At 49.9% G+C, this 24,207-nt stretch overlaps 1 protein-coding gene across 1 annotated transcript in view; it reads left to right on the forward strand.

Annotated features, from left to right (window-relative positions):
* Positions 1-937: 937 nt before the first annotated feature.
* Positions 938-24,207, forward strand: part of LARP1 (La ribonucleoprotein 1, translational regulator) — a 54,187-nt gene continuing 30,917 nt past the window's right edge. The window contains exon 1 of the mRNA XM_060093705.1: positions 938-1,827. Within this exon, the coding sequence (XP_059949688.1) occupies positions 1,389-1,827 (439 nt within the window). The 5' untranslated portion in view covers positions 938-1,388. The remainder of the gene's footprint in view (positions 1,828-24,207) is intronic.

The raw sequence follows: 24,207 nt of genomic DNA on the forward strand, positions 1-24,207 counted from the left end.
CAGTAAATATTCATTTAATTGAATGTGTACTAAAATTTGAAACTCCTGTTATACACCATTCCTTCATTTTACACTAGGGAAACTGAGGCCCAACTGCTGCAGAGTTGGTAAGGGGCAGAACCAGGGTCAGGATAAAATCTCAGATCTCCAGAGTCCCAATCGGGCATTTGATCGTCTCCGCCCCAAGCAAGCCTCGTAAATGAAATCCACTTGAGAAAAAAGACATTTTCTGCCCATAAATACTCGGTTTCGGAGCTTGGCCTGGTTGGGGTCTATTGGTAATTCCCCGTTCATTTTCGTAGGCGCCCAATGCCCCCAAGGGTTAAGGGCCCGCCTTCCAGGCCGGGCGTCGAATCCAACTCCGGGCAGTGTCCCGGCCGGGGCCGCCTGGGAGGAGCCGAGCACAGTCCGCGGAGGTGAGGCCGGCTGGCCCAAGGTCACCCAGGCGGGGCCTGCAAGGGGCAGGCCCACGGGACGCCAGGGAGCCGTTAGCACCCACCTCCATCATCCTGTAAGTGGAGGGTGACATTAATGGCTCCTTTCTCGGAATCTGGAGCACCCAACCTAAAGAGCGCGAGCAGGCCTGGCCGGCCGCGTGGCCCACTCCCATGTGCTCCACCTGCGGCCGTTCTCACGCGCTGGCTCTTTAAGACACTTCCCCCTCTTCACCGTCCCTTCTCTCCTGCCCGGCTCGCTGCCCCCGCCCGCTCCCGAATTGCATCAGGCACGTGCTCGCCCCCGTCAGGTCTGAGTACCCCTCACCCACCAGCCCCGAGATGCGCCGAGGAATCGGAGGCGAGGGGCGGGGCAAGGGGTGGGGCTGCGAGGCCCTGCGCGCGCGCTCCCGCCGCCTTCGCCCTCCCGTCGCCAGCTGCCGGCCCCGGCGGGCGCGGCACCGTTGCGCCTTCCCCTCCCCTTGCCCGCTGCGTCGCGAGGCGCGCGCCCGCCCGCCGCCTGCCGCGGATCGCGTGGTCAGCTCTGCTCGCCGCGCCTCTCCCCCGTCCGTCCATATTGCTGCAGCCCCCGAGCCGGGAAGCCCGGGCCGCCCCGGCGGCGGGGGGGAGGGAGGGACGGGACGTGAAGCCTGCCAGGCTCGGGGTGGGGACGCCTTGCGAGGAACGGGCGGGGGGGGACGCGCGCCGAGGAGGCCTGGACCGCATAGTGGGGGGCCTTCGTCCCCCCCCCCGCCCGGCCAGCGGGCCTTGGATCTACGGCGGCTGCATCCGACCCAGAGGGGGGCCGCGCCTAGCGTGAACCCCGACCCTTCTTCGCCGGGACTGGGGCCCAGCGCCCCGGAGGAAGGCGTCGCGGGCGCTCGGAGAGCCAAGTTCGAGGCGGGGGAGGCAGCCTCGGGCGCGCCCGGCTTCTCCGGGGGGGCGGGCGCGCAGATGGCCACTCAGGTGGAGCCGCTGCTGCCGGGGGGCGCCCCACTCTTGCAGGCCGAAGAGCACGGGGGGTTGGTGAGGAAGAAGCCGCCGCCGTCGTCCGAGGGCAAGGGCGAGCCCGGGGCGAACGACGTCGGAGGGGGGGAGCCGGACAGCGGCGCCCGGAGACCTCGGCCGCCCTGCGCCAAGCCACACAAGGAGGGCACAGGGCAGCTGGAGCGCGAGAGCCCGTGGCCGCCGCAGCCGCCTGGCGCCGAGGGCCCGGCCGTCAGCGACGGGGAGGAGGGCGGCGGCGGCGAGCCGGCCGCTGGCGGAGGAGCTGCCGGAGCCGCGGGCGCCGGGCGCCGAGACTTCGTGGAGGCCCCTCCGCCCAAGGTGAACCCGTGGACTAAGAACGCGTTGCCGCCGGTCCTGGCCACCGTGAACGGACAGTCTCCTCCAGGTGGGTCTTTCTGCTTGGTATCCTGGGTCCGGGGCCTCTTCCGGGGACATAGGCGTCCCCTCCCCCAGCGGCTCCAGGGCCCGGGGGTCCGCCACTGGTCGTGGTGACTCGGGATTTTTGTTTTTTATTATCTCCTGGCTCATTCGGGTCGCCGTGCCCTGTCCCCCAGCACATTCAGGAACCTGCCCGTGCCAGAGGGCCCGGCCTCCGGGAGGCTACGGCCACCGCCTGGGCCGCAGCGGTTAGTGGGCAACGGCGTGGTCCGGGCCTACCTCGCGGGGAGAGGGTGGGCGCTGGTTACGGTGAAAAGGGCCCTCTCCCCCTACCGCATGTTAGTGTAAGAGACGGTTTCCAGCCTGAACCTTCCTGGGGAAGCCCCCTCTTACCACCTCGCCTCATGCTTCTCGTTTTGGTAGCGTTGCGATCGTCCCCATGTTGTAAATGTTTAATAAGTATATGTCATAGGCAGCAAAACGCCCGGCGATGAGTTCATACCGACCACACGGATTCGGGATTTAAAAGTTAACAAGTTTTCTTCTCGAGTAGATAGTTTAGGCGGTAGAATGGCCGTTGGCGATGGGTTCAGGGGTCGGTTACGGGCAGAATGGGGAGAAGAGGAAACCCAACGTGTCATTGAATTCGGTGCTTTCCCTCCCTGATCCCGGGGACCTTCCGTCTTGAGAGGGAGCCGAGTGGAGAGCGTGCGGGGCATCCAGTGAGGGGGAAGCGTGAGGCGAGTAAGGGGGCATGCGGCGACGCGAGGGGCGTGTGGCGGCGGGGGAGGGAGTGGCAGGGCCGGGAGGGCGGGCGGGTGACAGTAGGGCGCCTTGCGCCGCGCCGCGGACCCGCGGGCTGCTCGCGACCGCTCGGCCTGGGCGTTCGGGGCCCGCCTCGGCGCTCGGGGTGGAAGGCGGGTGCGGGCGGGCGGCGCGGCCGGGAGTGTGCGTGTGCGCGGGTGTGAGTGCGCGTTCCTCCTTCCCGGCATTCCTCCGCAGCCGGGACAACGTGGTGCCACCCCGCGCGGCGAGTGGCATGTGACCGCCGACCGGCGCTCCCCGCGCCCTCCCTCTTCCTCTTCGGCTTTGGGTCCTTTTGGACCCGGCCTCTTGGGAAAGGTGGCAAGTCCCCGCAGAGCGTTGTCAGTGGCGCTGTGGGGAGAGAGGCGGTGCAGAATATGGAGGTTCGGCTCGGCCTTCCTTTGCCAAAAATAGATCGTCGGCTTTGGTAGGGGGCGCGCCCGCCCTGCTCCCTTTGCCGGCGCGTAGAGGCACAGTGGGGCTGGATTCTTCGGTTCAGGGTCTTTTTGTAGTGATTCGGTGTTAAAACACGCTTGGAGCTAGAAAGATGGCCTGTGGCCATAGCCGTATTGCTTTTTCAAAACTCCTCCCCTTCTGTAGCGCTGGTTGAGGCTGACTGGTTTAGACCATCAAAATGGGGAAAGGGAAGCTTAATGCCTTCACATTCAAGGGAATAGAATCCCTTGTAGTCCTAGGGGAACCAGAACAGCGAATTCTGAAAATGGCATGTTGTAATTTTTATTTCTTTTAAGGTTGCTTCATTTGGAGGAGGGGACATTGGGCGTTTACTAATAGTACCTCAAACCGTGTTCTCTTCCTTTTGCCCTCCTCCCCTTCCCCCCGTTCCTTCCAGAACCCTCTTATGCAAAGGGCAGTGCTGAAACCTCCATTTTCTTGCAAATCCCTCCTGATCCACCCACAGAGGGAGGAATAGCAACTTTAAGACAGTCTTTGGTCCTTCCCCCCTCTTTAAACTCAAGGGGGTATAATCATGCCCAGGAAAGAGCACTCCTCAGAAGTTTAAATGGGGTTACTCACTCTGGCTGCTGCTGCTTAGCTAATGGTGAACCTACCTTGTGGGTTTTAAATCAGCCATGACATCAGGTGGTATTGGGTGCTTGAGCTGGCATTTTGTGCAAGTCCAGGGGCCCTTGATAGGGTGCATCACCGGGGTTATTGATCGATGGAAGAGGACAGCTTGGCTGGCATCTCGCCTTTACCTCTGAGTTCTTAGAAAAGCCAACTTGCTTTAAGTGCCCACAGCAAAATTCTGAGTCCGGTAGATTTACTCTGTTCTTGTTAGGTAAGAAAGTGTCTTGTCTACTCATTGGTTTTGAACTTGCAGAATAGTCTTTGACAGACAAACTCTGAATTCAGTAGCTTTTCTGTTTAAGCCAATTGTTAGGGCTTGGATGCTTTTTGAGGGAGAATTTTGTGGTCAGGGTAGCTGGTGGCACTTTCTTTGAAGTTTACGTGAATCACTAAGGCCCTTTTCCAGCCCTGATTTTATTTACAGGTTGGACAAGTTTAAATGAGACGCCAATGGAATGACAGTGTGGTCTTGGGAAATTTTGTGTTCTGTGATGCATATGTTTTGGGTGCCTCATAAGCAAGCCAAAAGCTTTCCAGAGCTTGCTGCAAATGCCTATTTTTAGCTCTCCTTTTGGCTCAGATGCTAGTATTTTAGTTCTTTAAGGGACACATGCAGTAACTAGTAATAAAAGATGTTTTGCTGTATTCCCCCTTTCTTGCGGGGTTCTCTGGTCTGGTTTAAAATTCTGTGTCTTAGTAGTTTTAAATCTTGGGATTTGCATTTTGGTTTTTTATATTTTCTTCCCCTAGAATATTTTGAAAACATTAAATATGTTTTCCTTATCTTAGCCACAACTCTTTAAGTATGAGAGAGGCAAGATGCCTTAGTTAAAGAAGTGATACGTAGCAAAGGTTCTGGGGTCAAAACTGCATGGGTTCGAATGCCAGCTCAACCACTTGCTTAGCTGTGCCTCCTGCAGGACACTTAACCATTCTGTGCCTCAGCCTCTCCATTTGTATTCTAGAAATTAAGTTATTTATCTGCCTCATGGGGCCATTGTGAGCATTCACTGTGATGATATGTGTGAAGTATCTAGCTTGGTGCCTGGCATGTGTTTTCTGTTGTACCATGTCTGGGAGACTGAAACTGTGGGATTTTCTGGGACTTTTTCTGGGTCTCCGTTTTCTCCACCTGTAAAATGAGGGGGTTGGAGAGTGTTGTACTTTCCTTTTCTGGTATTGTATTTGTACTCCCTGAAACATATGGGATCTGTCTCCTTAAAAGTGGGCTTTTGCTTATCCACAGACATGAAGGGCATAGTATGGATAATCTTAAAGGTTGATGACCCAAGTAATTGGCTGTTTTTTCTTCGGAATGTGTTATGATGAATGTTTTAAAAATAAGTTTTAATTTATTTGCCGTTCGTAAAGGCGGAGTGTTCATGTGCTCTCAGGGCTGTGGGGAAAGGCGAGCCTAACTGAACTAAAAATTTGCTGTGGCTGGTGTACATGTAGTAGGTAGAGACTTGAGAGCATATCATCCCCACAAGCTTCCAGCAACCTTAACAGGGAATCAGTGGGTTGATTGTCTGACACTTCTAACTTTGTATAGTAAGAAAACAGCAGTACTGTGATCTTTTTCTTCATTTCTCTTTAGAGGAAAGTCGGGGGCAGGGCCTGAGACTTGAATATTTATATTCTGGGCATCATTTTTTTCTGTGTCTCTTTGAAGTGCAGCTAACTGGTGAAACAAAATAAAAAAGGGTTATAATCCCAGCTAACCCATGGCAACCCCAGGAATCTGCCACCACACTGAACTGGCCCCAAATAAACCTCCACTCCCAGTCTCAGTTTTCTTCCTGGGTTTGGGCCCTTTCCCATCTTCCCTCCCCCACCAACCCCACAACTGGTTGTACTCTGTGGGGCATCCATGTGGATCAGTCAGTCCTCATTGCATGAAGACCTCACGGTGTCAGAGCTACTTCAGACCCCGGCTCCTTCCTTCCTCACCCCTAGAAGTGGACTGGGTGGAATTACACAGTCTGTAATTTTGAGTCCCAGCTTTGCTTCTAACTTGGTGTGCAATCTTGGGCAAATTACTCAGCCTCTCTAAACCATTGTTCCTTCATCCTCAAAATGGGAGTAACGGTAGTAACTATTTCATAGGGTCGTGAAAATCAAGATGTTTAGCATAACCTTTAGCTTAATGCCAGGTACAGAGCGTCTAATAAGTGCTAGCTATAATAAATGATCACCATTGTTAGGAGTGTTCATTTCACTTGTAATTCTGCTTGTGTCCAGCCTTGTGGACACTAGCAACCCCCATACTTTCTCTGTACTTGTGTTTCTTCATCTGTAAAATGAGGGAATTGGAATATGTCTTCAAAGTTTTTTTAGTATCAAAACCACTTTTTCTCCGATAAACCCCTTCCCCACAAAAGAAACCAAAGCAGAGCCTTTTTTAAAATTATTATTATGTAAGTTTCAGGTGTACAACAGTAATTCACAATTTTTACAAAGCAAAGCTTTTTAAATGTGTATATTCGTATCTGCCATAGTGGTTAAGAACTCCAGTTTTGAATCCAGGTTCTGTGAGTGCTAGAGACACACTTCTGGCTTCAGGAACCTAAGCCAATTGCTTGGGGGTTCATATCAGAGCAACCTGTGTAACAACCAGGCATTAAGTGCCTTACAGTGAATGTGGTAATAGAAAGTACACAGTGCTGTCTATAAAAATTGCCTCCACCAAATAAAAATTGAACCCACACCTAATAGAACCATAGATCTGTGAGGTTAGAGGAATGCATTGATTGACCATGAGGTAGCAGTTATCCAATTTCTGAATGTGAGAAATTCTACGAGACAGATTATCTTGTCAATAAATAAGTGGCGTTCAAAAAAAATACAACAAACTAGTGAACGTAACAAAAAGAAACAGATTCACAGATATAGAGAACAAACTAGTGGTTACCAGTGGGGAGAGAGGGAAGGAGGGAGGGGCAATATAGGGGTAGGGGGTTAAGAGGTACAAACTACTATGTATAAAATAAGCTACAAGGATATATTGTACAACACAGGGAATATAGCCAATATTTTATAATAACTATAAATGGAGTATAACCTTTAAAAATCATGACTCACTGTAACTTATCCACCTGTAACTTATATAATATTGTACATCACGTTCAATTAAAAAGTAAACATTTTTAAAAGAGGGAACTGTTATGGATGAAAAGAGTTGAGACGTCAGTCAGATGCATTGTGTGGATCTTGTTTGAATCCTGATTCGAACAAACAGGCTATAAGAAGAAATTTTGGTGACAATTGAGGATAACTGATCAGTTTAGATTATATTAAGGAATTATTTGTCAAGGGTGATAATGGCATTATGGTTGTTTTTTGTTTGTTTTAAACTCCATAGCTGGTTATGTTGTGCACCTCTGGCAAAGAACTGTTAGGTTAGCCTTGATAAACGAGGGCTTGAAGCTCTTTTCCTGTAGTTCAAATCACTTTTTTCTCTTGTGAAGAAAGCACACAATTAGGACACCCTCTGAAGGGGAGAAGGGAAGGTGGCCTTCCCCAGGAACTTCAGCTGCCTGCCCCCTGTTCTGGGCAGGGAGTTTGAGTTTTATGCTAACCGGGAAATGAGTGCCTGTTAGGGAGGGAGAGGTGCTTTGGAGGTGGTTCTAGGCCCTTGGCAGGTAGGGGGCAGTCTCAGCAGTCCTGAACTCTGAACCTCCCAGGGTTGGGGGGCGGAGTGGAGGGGGGGATTCTCTTGGCTGACCCAGCCCCTGTCTGCAGTGGGACCTAGGCTAGAGTAAGTATTTTAGAGCTGTTACTCAGCACTCTTTCCCTCTCTTCAGGAGTCGGGCAGGGAGAGGGGGCAGGGAGAGGAGGCGGAGCAGTGGACCTGAAACCACAAAAACCTCTTTAACATGTAGAGCTTGGCAGATGGGAGTGCCCCTGTTTGCAAAATCCCAGACAACCTAAAAGGGGGGTAATTAGGGTGTTGGGGCCTCCAGAGGGCTCACAAACCTCCCTGGCTGGTCCAGAGTGATCTAAGGGAGTGGCCAGGAGAGAGGACAGTTTTCCTGCTGCGGGTTTGTGAAAGAAAATAAGTTTTGATAACTGGCTAATGAAAACACAGGAAACAGCGAGGTGAAGGAGCAAAGGGGTAGGTGATGGGATTTAAATCAGAACATGCTGGTTTTCTTGTTCCCAGAATGGGACTAACCCTTATGCTGAGGTTGTTTTGAGGATCAAATTGATACCTCGTTATGGGGTAGCCCAGTTCATGACTTAAAATGTTCCACACAGATAGATGTAAGTGGTTTAGATTCCAGAAGATGCATTCCAAAGCCAGGTTCAGTTGACCCTTGAATGACACGAGTGCATGGGTCCACTCGTGTGGATTGTTTTCCATAAATACTTCAGTCCTACACTCTCCACTGTTGGTTGAGTCCACGCTCATGCAGAAGCTCAGATAGGGAGGAACAGCAGATAGCCCGCACAACCTATAAAGTTACACATGGATTTTCCACTGAGCTGGGGGTTGGCGCCCTAACCCCACGTTATTGAGGTTCAACTGTATATGTAGTTTGAGGTAATTACCCATTCTGAGAGGTTATCCATGCCTTTCCTAAGTGAGGATGGATAATCTGGAGTTAACTTCATTGTCAAGCAGTGCTATGTAATAGTTACCAGGGCCAACTGGCCAGTTTTTCGTGGCAGATAGCTTACTGTATCTCCATGAGGGACTTTCCCAGAATCAGAGGGACAGTCTTGATGTGGCACTTTTCCTTTGACTGCGCCTTTGGACTGGCAAAGCCGGTATGGAAGGTGAGGTATGTGGGCTTTTATGATGAATTTTGTAAAGCTGGCCACATAAATCTGACATACAGTGAGGGGCTTTATCACCTCAATTTGAGGTATTATTGGTAAACCCAGGTGGCCCCTCCATCGGAGGCCTGTGTACAGGGTACTTTGTAATAACCCTCCAAGCTTGTTGTGGTAACCACCTTCCCGTCTGAACATACATTCCAGCAACTCCAGGTAGCCATTTCTCTTCCTTCCTTTAAAATGAAGTTCTAAGCTTTTCAGAGGAACTGAATTCAGTCCCACAGTTGCCAGGAGCCATCTGGATGCATGGTCCACCTGAGCTTTGGTTTTTGCTCTCCTTTCCACATACCCTAGCTTATTGAAGCTCCTGATAACCCCACTACAAGTAATAGTGATATTGCAGTTATCCTGTGTAACCTGCTCAGCAGGTGCTCTTTTTATCCCCATTTCACAGATGAGGAAAGTGAGATTCAGGAAAGATTAATAAGCAGCTCTGTCCTTCTAAATGCTCAGACTAAAAACCTTGGGGTCATTCTTGGCACCTCTATTTCTCTGTCACCTTACATCTAATTTACAAGTACATCCTTTTGGCTCCAAAAAACTGCGACCAAAGCTAAATGCTTTCTTTTTACCACCTCCTTGGCTGCCAGCCTGGTCCACATACCATTACTGCTCAGCTAGAAGGTTGCAGGAACCTCTGAACTGGTCTCCTGTCACTCCTGATTAAAGTCCTCTCATGGCTTCTATAGCGGAGTAAAATTCAGAGTCCTTAGAGTTTCTTCTCGATCTGGCTCCCCAGACATCCCCTTGCCGTGACCCTCAGCTCTGACTTCATCTTTTACCACTTTCCCCTTCCAACAACATTGGTCCTTGCTTTTCCTGGAGCATGTTGTGCACCCTCCTGCTTCAGGGCTTTTGTTCTGCGATGCTCTTCCCCCAGATAGCCACATGGGCCACACCCTCACTTTCTTCAGGTTCCTGTTCCATTCATTGAGATGGAGAGGCCTTCCCAGACCACCCTATATTAAGTAGCAAGCCTGCACCCCGTACTGTCTATCCCCCATCCCTTTACCCTGCTTCATTTTTCTTCTTAGCTTTTATCACCATTGGATGAGGGTCTTTGGTGTTTGACCACTGCTTTATCCCCAGCACCTAAGCATGCCTGGCACATAGTAGGCAGCTCAGTGAACATTTAATGAATGAATGAATGAATCTCGTACTTTTAACGGCATCATTCACATTTTGAGTCTGGCATAGAGGAATACCACAGTGAATAATAAAAATCTGTGTTGACAAAGAACACACACACTCACAATCCATAATGGAAAGTGCTGTGTAAGAAAGCTGTGGGATTCTTCGGGAGTGCAGCGGGGAGCACCCAGTTCAGTCTAGGTCAGAGAAGTCCTTCTGGAGGAAGCAGTGGCTAACCTGAAATGGGAAGGACAGGTAGGACTCATCTGAGAAGAGGCCTGGAAAGAGAGCTGTCTTGGTTGAGGAAAGGCCATGAGGTTCAGAGGACTGAGTAACTCCCTGTGGCTGTAGTATAAATTCTCATTTTAACTGGAAGGCAGTAGGGAGCTTTTGAAGATTTTAAGTGAGGGAGTGGCATGGTCAGATTTTTGCTTTTGAAAGATTGCCTTTGCCACGTGGCAGAACCTCTTAGGTTAAGAATAGATGATTTGGGGTTTCCTGTCTGATCCTTTGGGGCAAGGTTCCTGGATTACAAAGGGAGCAGACTTCCGAGTCTTTCCTGAAGTGTATGTCTAGGGCAGTTATCAGCTGTCATCCTTAAGGGGTAGGGAGCAGCTCCAGTGTATGGGATTTCTCTGACCTTTCAGAAGGCCAGATTATCTGGAATGCGATTCAGTTCCTGGGAGAATCACAATTGCTGATGGACTGGCCTAGTCCGAATCCATGCTTAAGCCAAGAGCCCCCGCCTGCTTGCGCTGCTGCAGCCGTTTAGGTGGAAAGAGGAGGCGGCCCTGGTAGGGGGACAGGCTTCCATACGGGAATCCCCACCTCCACCAGGGAAAGCACCCATGTGGTGGGACTTCTAGGTCCACATCTAGGCTGCCTGCCACCAGCCTCTCTGCAGCTTGGCTCTGTGGGCTTTTCCAGAGATAGCTACGTGCACAAGGTTTCCTTCCCATCATAGCTACCTCCCTTCAGCTGAATTCAGCCATTTTTACACCTGTGCTAACAGTGGGTTTGCATTTGCATAGATGGGCTGCTGTAGTGAGTTCCTGAGAATACTGGGCTTTAGAGAGCCAGGCTTACCCTGACCAATGCCCATTTATCAACTCTGTTCCCATTGCTGTGCCCTCAGGGGCTTGGATTTCCTTTCTCTCCTTTCAGAGGAGAAGGAGTATTTAGAGCTGAAAGGGACCCAAGAGGTCATTGAATCTAAACCATTGATTTACAGGTTAGGTACTTCAGGCCCAGAAAGGAAATAGAGTTGCTCAAGATCCCAATTAGTTCAAAGCAAGGCTGAGACTTGAACCCATGTCTCTTGGGTCTACTCTGATTTTGTTTTCACTCCTCTGGAGGAAGAAATAGCATTGGGTGGTAGAATGTCGACTTTGGAGTTAGTCATCCAGTTTGAGTTACTTAGCCCAGCCACCAACCAAGTGAGTGCCCTTGGAAAGGTTGGTAACTTCCAGGCGTCAGTAAAATGGAGTTATATCTGGAGTTACCCACGTCGTAGGATCACTGTGAATGTGAACTAGGGGAAGGTGGGTGCTCAGCCAGAGCCTGGCAGATAATAAGTGATCATCGTAAGAGTGTTGGTGGTTCTTCTTTCGAGGTCTTGAATTTGACCCAGGTCTTCAATTTGCTAATAGAACTCAAGTGCCAAAGCCAGGCTTCCTGTGTCTTCCTGGGTCCTCTCTGCCCCTTATCCCTGCTGTCTGGTCCTGAGCATACACAGGAAAGCCGCCCATGTCACTTAGAGCCAGTTCTTCCCACCCTGCCCTAGGCTGTTACACAACTCCATAGTGAAGGGGAATTTAAGGAATCACTGGGGCTATAATCCTGCATGAGAAGCCCATACTGTGGCACTTGGGAGTGTCCTAGTGGTAGAATGTCTGTGAGAGACCAGCTCAGGTGCTTTTTTAAAAATTTTTATTTATTTATTTTTGTCTGCGTTGGGTCTTCTTTGCTGCGTGCGGGCTTTCTCTAGTTGTGGTGAGCGGGGGGGCTACTCTTGGTTGTGGTGCGCAGGCTTCTCATTGCGGTGGCTTCTCTCGTTGTGGAGCATGGGCTCTAGGTGTGCGGGCTTCAGTAGTTGTGGCTCGCGAGCTCAGTAGTTGTGGCTCGTGGGCTCTAGAGCGCAGACTCAGTAGTTGTGGTGCACAGGCTTAGTTGCTCCACAGCATGTGAGATCTTTCCAGACCAGGGCTTGAACCCGTGTCCCCTGCATTGGCAGGCAGCTTCCTAACCACTGCGCCACCAGGGAGCCCCTCAGGTGCTTTGAAGTGAAACCTTCCTGCTCCATGTTTGGTATCTTTCTGCAGGTTTGGGTTTGCTTGGGGGAGTGGAGGTCTGCGCTTTTCCTGTTCTTCATATATTTTTACAGTGATACAAGAAAGAGAGGCCAATTATCTGGATGGAATAGCCTAGTTTAGGTTTTATCCAAAGTGGAGCCGAGTGTAGGGGTGGAGTTTGGACATGGTTGGGTGTGGGAGGCTGGATGCTGCTTCTAGGGAGTATGGGAGGGAGACAGGAAATCAGGAACACACAAGAGGTGGCTGCTCACTGGGATGCATGCACCTTACTGTGAAGAGGGAGGGGATGGTTGAAGAAACTAGGATTATTTTTCCCAGAGAATCAAAGCTTGGGGTGGGTGGAAATGCCGGTTGTTCTGAACTACAGCATTTGAACAGATCTGCTTCAAGTGGCCCTACAGGTAAAGCTCTGATGTCAGGTGGGAGGTGGAGGGTCAGTAGGTTTTGGCTCTGGTCAAGTAGTAACTTTCAGTAGTGCCCCCGACAGATTCAGCTGCCACAGGAGGTACTGGGTTCCTTGACATGGTGATAGTATTTAAAGAGTTTGGATGGCAGTTTCCTGTAGGGCTCTGCAGCTGTAAATTTGCAAAGTACTTTCCTAGATTTGTTCATTCCAAAATTTTTGAGTATTTGTTACGTATCAGGCTCCAGAATTCAGGGGTAAATAAGACACAAAAGCCATGATGGGGCTTTTGTCCTGAAAGGTAGAAGTTACAAATGGGTATCCACTCCCTTTACTGCCTCAATTCCAGTTCAGCCTGCTGACAGCGTTTGATTACCCTTCATTTAAAAACAGTTGAGGGCTTCCCTGGTGGCACAGTGGTTGAGAGTCCACCTGCCGATGCAGGGAACACGGGTTCGTGCCCCGGTCCGGGAAGATCCCACGTGCCGCGGAGCGGCTGGGCCCGTGAGCCGTGGCCGCTGAGCCTGTGCGTCCGGAGCCTGTGCTCCGCAACGGGAGAGGCCACAACAGTGAGAGGCCCGCGAACCGCCAAAAAAAAAATAAAAAATAAAAACAGTTGAAAGTAATCATCTGTGTTTTAAAATCAAGAAAATGTGTCTGGAAACCTGGAGATTTGCAGCTTCTCTTTTAAAAGCCAGACTCTGAATATACCAAAAAAAATAATGAATTGTACACTTTAAATGGGTCAGTAGCATGGTATGTGAATAATATCAGTAAAGCTGTTATGAAAAAAAATGAGAAGACCTGGCCACACTGAGCCTCTGTTCCTTTATGACTACTATCCAATGTCAGGATCTAGCTCCCTTTAGACGAGGATGCCTGCATCGGGCCTGTGGGCTCAGTCTTTGTGTATTTTATCATACAAAGGAGAGAGGACATCAGTCTGTCCAGCCCACAAGCTGAGAGCATCCTTATTCGAGAAGAATTTGAGAGGAAAGGGTGGGGAAGACTTTAAGGCCAAGGGCAGGAATTGCATGCAGTCCCTGGAGGGGTCTCCGTACCCACCTCTCTGAGGGAGAGCGGGTGTGATGGGGAGATAGGACACCACTGGGCATTGTGGCCTGAGGCCCCAGAGCAGCAGTAGAAAGCTGTCTGAATGCTAAGGCGTGAGCTTGCAGTTATGTTAGGCCCCAGTGAGACTTCACTCCCCTCCCTGCATCTGTGAAATGGGTGTAACATCCTTGATAGCAATCTCTAAGGCCCTTTCTAGCTCAAACACCCTTCGAGTATGACAGCAGCTAAGGCAGATGTTACTGTGTTTCGGGTGGAAAGGGGAAAGATGCTGGCTAGAGGCCTTGTGCGTCATGATCCTGTTCTTTGGGCAATGGAACTAAGGCTCATTGGAACACTGAATTCTCTCTGGGGCAACAGACACTGGAAAGAGGCTCCTCCACGGGTGTGAGCCCTAGGACAGAGAACTCTGGGCAGGAGAATTTGGGACCAGCCTTCTAGTCCCAGATGTTTGGCTCAATTGCTAAGACACCTTGGGTGACTGACTGAACCTCTTTGGACTTTTTTCTCTTTTCTGTAAATGAAAGTGGTGGAGCCAGAAGACCTTTCAAGGTCCTTTCTCACTGGGATTAAGTTCTTTGTATCAAATCAGAGGTCAAGACTAGTTTGAGAAAGATTTTATCTAATGGGGATTGCTTTTCCCCACCTGATTGGGCCAGTGTCATCCCCAAGAGGTTGGCCAAGGCTGTGGGATTCTTCTACCTAGGCATGGGGTATTCTGCCCTAGGCTTCTGGGAAGTTCTGGGCCGAGGTGAGCTGCCCCAGAAGGTTGTTGAGTGCCCCCAGCACTGTGCAAAAAGTGGTGGCTCATTCCTGGCAGGAATGTTGTTGAGGAGGTTCTGTACCTGGTTAGCTTGGGCAGTTGCTGAGAACCCCCTTCTGGCCCTGAGATTTAGAACCTAGGACTGGTGGAGGCCAGGGTCAAAGTATCAACTAGTTCAGTGAGAGGGGAAGCCAGCCCATCTCGAGAGATTGTCTTTTTTTTTTTTTTGCAGTACACAGGCCTCTCACTGTTGTGGCCTCTCCCGTTGCGGAGCACAGGCTCCGGACACGCAGGCCCAGCAGCCATGGCTCACGGGCCCAGCCACTCCGCGGCATGTGGGATCCTCCCGGACTGGGGCACGAACCCGCGTCCCCTGCATCAGCAGGCAGACTCCCAACCACTGCGCCACCAGGGAAGCCCTCCAGCGTTGTTTTTTGTTTTTTGTTTTTTTGTCTTTTTTGTCAATGGTAGTTCACCAGTTAGTTGTGATTTTGGTGTTTGCTAAGACTGAAGATTAACTAGCCTGTCACAGATCTTTATTTCTTTGTTGGTTGTTGGGCTGCACCCTGCAGGCCTTCAAGGCCTCTGTTGCCCAGCTTCAAGACTGAAGAAAGATCCCGGAGTCAACAACAGAGTCATCAGTGGTTTAATGGATGGGGAGCTTACATGTCTGAAGCAAGGTCCTGGAGCGGTACCCCACCATGTATGGTGGATGGGGGGCAGGACACATGGCCATCTTCACTGGGGGGTTGTGGGGCGGGGAAAGGGAGGCTACTAGTTATATCAAAAACAGCCCTTTTATTCACAGGATTTGGTCAGGGCTCAGCCAGGTGATTCTTCTTTTCTTTGTGGTAGTGATAGAGGTGGCAGGCAGGTCCTGGTCTACATACAGGGCCCACCACAGCTTCACTCACATGTTTGGAACCTTGACAGGGATGGCTGGGTTCAGCTAGAATTGGAGTGCCTTCACGTACCCTCTCCAGCATGGTGATTTCAGAGTAGTAGGACTTACTACATAGTGGCTTGGGGCTCCCGGAGAGCTGTTCCAAGAGACAGGAAGTAGGTGTGGTCAGTATTCTAAGGTCCTGGGCCTGAGCACTGGCACAATATCACTTTTGGTATATTATGTTGGTAGAGGTCACAGACCCTGCTGAGAATGAAGGAGAGGGGACATGGGCCCTGCTTTTCAATGGGAGGAGTGTCGGTTTGCCACCATCTCTAGTACTCCTTGGCACTTTCTGATAGTGGTGAGTGCTGTGAAAGAAACACACGAATAGAGAAGTGTTGGGGGTTGTGTGGGTGAGGGTAGCTTCAATCAGGGTGTCAGGGAATACCTCTAAGGGTGAGCCAAGATGGGGTTGATAAGGAGCCTGCTGTAGGCACTCTAGCCTGGAGGAACAGCAGGTACTAGGTGGTGATGAATTCAGAGTTCTCCAAGCAACTGACACGAGAGGCTTTTGGAGGCCAGCTTAGGGAGTTTGGCTGCTGTTCTGAAAGCAGGGAAGGAGGTGACATGATCCGGCTTCTGCTTTAGGGTTTGTCCATTCTGTGGAGAGTGGACTGGGGTCGGGACGGGAAGAGGCCCGGTTAGTTGCAGGGAGGCCCATCGGAGACTTCGGCAGGCATCCAGGAAAGAGATGGAAAGGAACAGACGATGGCATAGTGACTTGGGCCATCCAACTAACTTAGTGCCCTGTCCTGTCCCCCCTCATCCAGACTAGGCCACTTAAAGAGGACGTTTCCTAATTGCTATTTCTTACTTCCTCCTCTCTTCACGTGCTGTCCAGAAGTCAGATCAGTTGTATTATGTCCATTAATCAGAAGGTTGGCCTGAGGCAGGCAGGTATATTCCCCCTGGATCTGGGTCTCTTAGCCCCACAGCCAGGAGGAGTATGAGTGTTTTCTCTGCTTCCCCTGGCCTCTCCCAGGTTCCACGCTCAGGGGTGGAGGTGGAGGGAGCGTGTGGGTGAACAGCACGGCGTCAGGCACAGGGAGGCCTGGAGATAGGGAATGAGCCCGACATGGGCTCTCTTGGTCACAGTTTTCCATTCCTGACTTCTTATTGGAAAGTTTCAGGTAAGAACTTCAGGGTGGGGTCAGAGCAAGCTGCCAGAGCTGGAAGTCTGGAGATCCATGTTCTGATTTCAGCCCTGCTCTCACATTTCTCCTGGCTGGACATTCATTTCTCACGACTTGTATGAAGGGATTGGATCCCATGCTCATGAGTGCATTGCTCATCCATTGCTGATGTGCTTTTATCTTGCCCCTGGGCTTAGCCAGGTGTTCCAGAACCTGCCTCATGGGTAGCTTGCCTTGTTGAAGACAGATGCCCCAGGGATCCATGCCAGACTGCCTGAGAGCTTCCACGTCTCCCGTGATTAACAAACTTCTGAGCCATCACACACATCTTGTTCATGATCTTGGTTCATTTTCACATCCCTGTGGGATCCAGCTGCTACAGCCATGATCCTCATTTTACAGACCGGGAAACAGGAGTTCAGAGAGGTTCAGTAATTTGCTCAAGGCTGCGTAGTAGTTTGTTAGCAGCTGGGATTCCAGCTCACAGCAGACTGACTAACCATCTGGCTTTGCATTCTCCCAGACCACAGAAGTATACGTATCTCACCTGAAAAACTTTCTGGGGGAGAGAGGACCCACACAAATCTTCAGACAGCAGGAATCTGTGTGGGCCCCGGTGGCCCAGCCTGGAGGTCCCAGCTCTGCCTGCCCTGGTCACCCTCAGTGAGTGTGAGACAGGCTCTGGAACTTCTGATCCTGCTGGGGAGCCCTGGCCCCTCTTCCCTCAGAGATGTTCCTCTTCAGCTCTGTCAGGCCATGTGCAGCCTGCTGGAAAGAGCCCTGCTGACCTTGTGGTTTCTTGGGCATGGCCTCTAGGCTAGTGGGAGGAGTGGGGGCTGCTCTCTACTGGCATTGGGAGGCCCTCAGGCTCTGGGTTGTCAAAGTGGATGGAAAATACTATTATGTGCTGGGTCTTATTTATTTACTTACTTACTTACTTACTTATTTATTGGCTGTGTTGCGTCTTAGTTGCAGCACTAGGGCTCTTCATTGCAGCGCGCGGGCTCAGTAGTTGTAGCGCACGGGCTTAGTTGCCCTGCGGCATGTGGGATCTTAGTTCCCTGACCAGGGATCAAACCTGCGTCCCTTGCACTGGAAGGCGGATTCTTAACCACTGGACCCACCAGGGAAGTCCTTGTGTTCCATCTTTTAACTTCTTTCGAAGGGGAAATCTTTTCAGCTTATTCACGCAGCACCAGTTCATTGTAGAAAAAACGTCCAAATGTGTTTTAGTGAAGAGAAAACAAATCCCTTCATAATCTGTTCCACCAGCCACCAGAAATACTACTAAGCAACCATATCCTTTTATATCAGTGCTGCCTATAGAAGTACAATGCAAGCCATGTATACAATTAAAATTTTTCTAGTAACCATATTTTTAAAAAGTAAAGACAGGTGAAATCAACTTAAATAATATAACCCAGGATAATCACAATATTATAATTTCAGCATATAGTCAGTATAAAAAATAATTGTTTCTACTAAGTTTGAAATCTGGTATGTCTTCTGCACTTAAAGTACGTCTCAATTCAGACTAGCCACGTTACATGTGTTCAGTATCCACATGTGGCTAGTGACTACTGTATTGGACAGCACATTTCTAGATTTTTCTTTGTGAGTCACACACACACACACACAGACACATATGTATATTTTGTATATATACACACACCTTTTAAAAAAATGGGATCATGATATTTTGTGAGCCAAATTTTTTCCCCCACTTAAAAACATAGGCTTTCAAAGTCGCTTATAACCCTCAAAGCAGCCTTGGTAAGGAAGGTTACATTTTCCTGGTGAGAAAGGTTAAGGAGCTGGCCAGTACTACATTGCTGCCTGGCAGACGCGCACACCCGCTCTCTACCCAAGGCCCCTGCTCCTCCATTGCACCCTGCAGGCACCTGGAGTTGATCTGAGACCACTGAGCCCGGCCAGAATTCACACGTACCCTGTGCACATGCACACGCATACCACCCTTTTGCTGAGGGAAACAGGCCCACACAGGGGAAGCTACTGACCGAGGCTGTTGTACAGGGGTGCGTTGTTTAAAATACAGGCACTCCGATGCCCAGTCCAGTGCTCTTTCCATCACTCTCAGCTGGTTTCCAAGAGCTTGCTGCTTGGGTTTGCGACTAGCCAAAGTACAAAGGGGAAACCCGGGAGCGGTGGGCAGAGCCCTCCACTTGGGTTTGCCCTGGGGTACTTCCAAAGGCCACAGCACATCCCTCGTGGAAGCTGGCCAGCAATGGGAAAAAGACCAACAGGGCCAGAGTGAGTGCAGAAAGGAACATGGGTTGGACTGGGTGAGGTCAGGACTTAGAAATCTCTAAATAATTGATGAGTTTGTCAAACAGTGCTGTCCCCCTAGTGCAGGGACACACGCTTCACACCAGGCGGCTTTTGTGGCAAAAACCTCATTTCTTAGCAGGTCTGAGGTTTGTAGGAGCCTGGTGTCATTTTTTTCCTTCTTCCCCCACACCCAAATCTTTGCCTCAGTTTTTCAGCCTATAGAATGGGGCTGCGTTCTAGGCAAATCACTAGCCTGCTGCTGGCCACCCCCTGCCCCTTCATAGGAGGGCTGGGTTGACCAGCAGACCTTGGATTCGGCCTCAGGTAAGGTGATCAGATTCCTGATGACTGAGGTTTTGAAGACTGGGTGGATCCAGGGAATCCAGCCTTTCTCCCCCATCACTGTAGCATCCAGCAGCCCTGAGCCAAGTCTCCGCAGGCTGGGAGGGGCCTGTTTCAGGTACCAAGGAGGCAGCTGGTTTGTACTCCTGGGAGCTCTATTGCCCTAAGGCGGGACACCGCCCAAGGTCGCCTGCCAGAGCTGAGGATGCTAAGCCGCCATCCTTTGATTACCCCTGGGGTCTAGTCTTACTCATCAAGTCTTTAGATTGGAAGGGTTGGTACTGCCTTTGGGATAGCCCTTAAGACTTTACAGAACACTTCTTTATTCTTATCTCACAGTACCCTTGAGGGGGGTGGTAATTGGCCCCCTTTGATGGAGAAATTCCTTCTCCATAGGCTCATGGAGATTAAGGGAGGACTGCCCAGGGTCAGAGTTAAAAACTGGCAGAGCCAGTCCTCCTCCCCAACCCCCACCCCTTTAAAGCACAACTAATACGGAAAAAATTAAGGAGAGTAAAAAGAAGATAAGCGTCAGTCTTCCTTCCTTACTTTTTTTTTTTGATGTGGACCTTTTTTAAAATTTATTTTATTTATTTATTTTTGGCTGTGTTGGGTCTTCGTTGCTGCGCGTGGGCTTTCTCTGGTTGCAGTGAGCGGGGGCTACTCTTCGTTGAGGTGTGTAGGCGGTGGCTTCTCTTGTTGTGGAGCGCGGGCTTCAGTAGTTGTGGCACGCGGGTTCAGTAGTTGTGGCTCGCGGGCTCTAGAGTTCAGGCTCAGTAGTTGTGGCGCACAGGCTTAGTTGCTCCACAGCCTGTGGGATTTTTTAAAGTCTTTATTGAATTTATTACAATATTGCTTCTGTGTTATGTTTTGGTTTTTTATCCCCGAGGCATGTGGGATCTTAGTTCCCTGACCAGGGCTCGAACCTGCACCCCCTTCATTGGAAGGCAAAGTCTTGACTACCAGGGAAGTCCCAAGCATTAGTCTTTCTATTAAGATATTGCAAGGGAGACACTTAGCACAGTGACAGATCATACTGAAGGGCTCAATAGTAGCTGCATAATCATTTGTTTAGAAAGATACTTGACTTGATCAAGGAGCTGTGGGGATAGCAGTTTGTCTACTGAGTGGGAGGTTCTCTTGGGGAAAGGAGTGTGAGGGCAGTGGCAGCCTGGGGATGCCAGACTCCTGGCTGGGAATGGAGAGGCTGGCTGCTAAAGTTCTCCATTGGCTGCAGCTGGGCTTGCAGTTGCTCTGGGATGGTCTCTGCCATTCCAGGTCTTCCCTGTCCTAGCCCCTGGCTTGCATCATCACTACCATTGCCCCTCTGAGGTGGCAGCTTTTTGCAGATCCTAGAGTTGAGGAAGGCCAGAGTCCAAAGGGACTTTTGGAAGCCATCTGGTCGCTTCTCATTTTTCAGAAAGCTGACGTCATCTGTTAGCCAACATCTCCCGGGTGGCACCAAAGGAGTCAGGATGCCCATGCTGGTTCTCTCTTCCTTCTGCCTTGTTTCTTCAAGGATAGAGAAATGGGAGGCCCTTCGAATGGTTGGTGCTGTAGGAGTGAAGATTAGGAGGGGACTAGGTCTGGCAGCATGTGCCCCAAGGTGACCCGGTGCAGATGCTGTGACTCCTGTTCCTCCAGACACAAGCTTTCAGCTTTCTTCCCTCCCCTACACTGGGCCAGCAGTTGACACATCCTGAGCAGGCCAGGGAAGGCCTGCCCAAATGGAGGAGGTATTGCTTAGAAATGTTCTCAGTTTCCCAGTAACAGCAGCACCTGCCCCTTTCCACTCTACCTTACTGATGAGCTCTTCAAGATAGAACATAAAGAGTGTAAAGCATGGTTCTAGGAGGGGTAAGGAACACTCAAACAGCCAGGACCAAGTAACTAATAGGCTCACCAATGAGTGAGATGGGGTGGAAAAATTTGTCAATGGCCTTAATCAGAGCTATGTATAAACTTCCAAATAATAGCTAACAAGGAATGAGTACTTCCTGTGTGCTTCCCCAAGTGCTTTACAAATATCAACTCATTTAATCTGCAGAATCGCAGTAGGTTAGAAACTCTCTTCCCATTTACAGAAATCCAGAGTCGCTGAGGTAGGATTGGCAGAACCGGGACTCTGGAGCCCAGGCTCTTTCTTAACCATTGCACTGCCTTCCCTGCTGCTGGTAGTGAAGTGGGGTGATCCGGGCTGACCTTGGGGAAGTAGCAGCCAGGTGAGCTTTCCACAGAGGCACCCATTCCATAATTCTCACTTGTGTTTCTGCAGTTTGTTCTTCCTGAGCCTTGCTTTAATCTCTCCGGGAGAGGCCAGGCCTAAGGGCTGCAGGTCTTACCTGGGGGTGAGGACAGAGTGGTCCCTGGAGGGAAAGTACATTGAATCCACCAGCACCCATGTCAGCTCTCAGGTCAGTCATTAGTTTCATGGGCTGGACCCTTGGCAATCGTACCCATTTTTGTATCCACAATACATAGTATGGGCTAAATGGTTGTTGCGATGAAGAGCATTTTTCAGTTGTTACCAAACTGGAGTTACAAACACGTTTGTGACTGCTGTCCCTTCTCATGCCCACAAAAGACATTGCTGATTGATCACAGGCTTTTCCTGAGCCTGTTTACTGAGGATCCTCAGTACAGCATCCCAGGCAGTTGAGATCAACCAATTTCCAGGTGGAGTTAAGATTAAGACTTTATACAAACTGAGCCCTCAGAGGATAGGGACTGTCTTGTTTACCATTACTTCCCCAGTGCCTGGCACACAAAATCCCTCATGTCAGTGGTGACGTTTCATGATAAGAGTGGCAGGAGCCTAGGGCTGGCATCTTCAAAAACAAGTTGATATTCTTGGGACAAGCCAGGAAGCTCACTGTGTCTCAGTTCTGTCTTATTGTGTAATATGGGGAGAACCATTTCCACCCTTCCTACCTCAAACTGAAATTGTGAGATTTAGATGCAGTGATGGTTGAGGTAGACCTTATGAGCTGATTAGCCCTGGTCACCAACGATGAGGAGGGGTAATTTATCTGAATGGCTGGTTTATGCTCTCTTCAGCTCTTCCCTGTGCCCTGGTGCAGAGCCTACATAAAATCTCTGCTTTTCTACCCACCTTTCTCCCTCCTGTCTGTCCTTTGTCCTATGGGGGCTCTGCAGTTTCTTCCATCCTCTCCTTTCTGATCTGCTGGAGGGGGCAAAATTCTCCCGGGCTTGGTGCAGCCAGAGCCCAGGCCTTTGGGTTGCAGACCACCCTAGAGCGTTGCCTTCGCAATAAATAGTGCTTTGATTCCTGGCTGTGCTTTGCTCCTGTCCCCTATGCTGAGTGACATTATCCTCGCCTGGCAGGTGAGCTAATAGGCTCAGAGAAGTGGATTCTGGTGCTGATGGCCTCAGTCCATTGTACGGTCAGCTTGAGCTGGAGCCCTTTGGGACCTCAAGAACCTCGTGTCGTCTCCTGCAGTGCTGAGAGGCCTAGGGTAGCCTGAACTTTCAGGTCCTTGGGGGTCAGCTACCTTCTCACTGTGTGACCTTTGGCTAGCCACCTAGCCTCTGGGTCTCCTCTAAAACTGGGATGGCTCTGCCCTTGCGAGGATTAGAAAATGCACAAAAGGCCTGCAGCAGGAGGCCTGAGGTAAATGCTTTGTAAGTGGTAGCCATTATTATTTAACAGATCCAGACCTCAGGGCCTTGGGTGCGCAAACAGCGATGTGTAGGGGAAGAGTGGAAGCTGTTTGGTTGTAAGGAAGAGGCAGACAGGTCCCTTCAGAGCCTTCATTCTTCTGGCACAGCCATAGTCGGGAGCTCACTGTAAAACTCAACCTCAAGCTCAGCCCAGACTGATTTTTTTGTGAGCTCACGTCCGTCAAGACACTCTGCTTGTGGCTTCTTGGCCTGACCAATCTTTGTTCTTGATGCTGGAGATTGGATGGTGGTGAGTTCCTCATACATCCCTCCTCAGGCTGCTGTCTGTGTGTGTAGTTAAAACACGCTCCCTCCCTGCTCTTGTGAGCCGGTTAATTCCTGTCTGCACTTCCTGTCCATAAATATGAGACCCTGGACTGGGGCTTGGAGACCAGGGGGTCCCTTACCGCCAGTCTCACTCATTGGCAGCTCAGTTCTCAAACATTAATTGGCACCAGCATTGCACAGGAAACTTGTTTAGAAATGCAGATGCACATGCTCTGCCCCTCTTGGCAGACTGCTTTCTGGAGCTTGGGAGAAGGCAGGAATCTGCATTTAACCAAGGTCTCCCACCCCCACCTCCTCTGGTGTTCTTAGATTGTGGAAGTGGTGTTGCCAGTCTGCTAGCTTACTGGTCCCAGTTTCCACAGGCATGAGGTGAGGGGTTTTCATACAGCCTTCTGCTCAGGGACTCCAGCTGAGTGGGAGGTATGGTGGGAAGGGGGCTTGGGTTCCATTTCCACCAGAATAGTTCTGCAATTTATTTTTCTTTTCAAGAAAGTATTATTTAATATAAAAATGTAAAATAAAAAGGGAAACATTGAAACAAGGACCCATGTACCCACTACCAGTTCTTAAGAAGCACAGCCCTGATTTTAAAATACTAATTGGGTAGATCAGTTTACCAAGGCAAAAGAAATAAAGCAAAAATAAACAAATGGGACCTAATCAAACTTAAAAGCTTTTTGCACAGCAGAAGAAATCATAAAATGAAAAGACAACCTATGGAATGGGAGAAAATATTTGCAAACAATGCAACTGACACGGAGTTAATTTCTAAAATATACAAACAGCTCATACAGCTCAATATCAAAAAAGAAACGACCCAATCAAAAAAATGGGCACAAGACCTAAATAGGCATTTCTCCAAAGAAGACATACAGATGGCCAATAAGCACATGAAAAGATGCTCAATGTCACTTATTATTAGAGAAATGCAAATCATAACCACAGTGAGGTATCACCTCACAGGGGTTAGAATGACCGTCATCAGAAAGTCTACAAATAAATGCTAGAGAGGGTATGGAGAAAAAGGAACCCTCCTACACTGTTGGTGGGAATGTAAACTGGTGTAGTAGTCACTATAGGAAAACAGTATGGAGGTTCCTTAAAAAACTAAAAACAGAGCTACCATATGATCCAGCAATCCCACCCCTGGGTATATAGACAAAACTATAATTCTAAAACATACATGCACCCCAATGTTCATAGCAGCACCATTTACAACAGCCAAGACATGGAAACAACCTAAGTGTCCATCCACAGATGAATGGATAAAGAAGATGGGGGATATATATACAA

Source organism: Mesoplodon densirostris, chromosome 3, assembly GCF_025265405.1.
Source record: "Mesoplodon densirostris isolate mMesDen1 chromosome 3, mMesDen1 primary haplotype, whole genome shotgun sequence".
Lineage (NCBI taxonomy): Eukaryota > Metazoa > Chordata > Mammalia > Artiodactyla > Ziphiidae > Mesoplodon > Mesoplodon densirostris.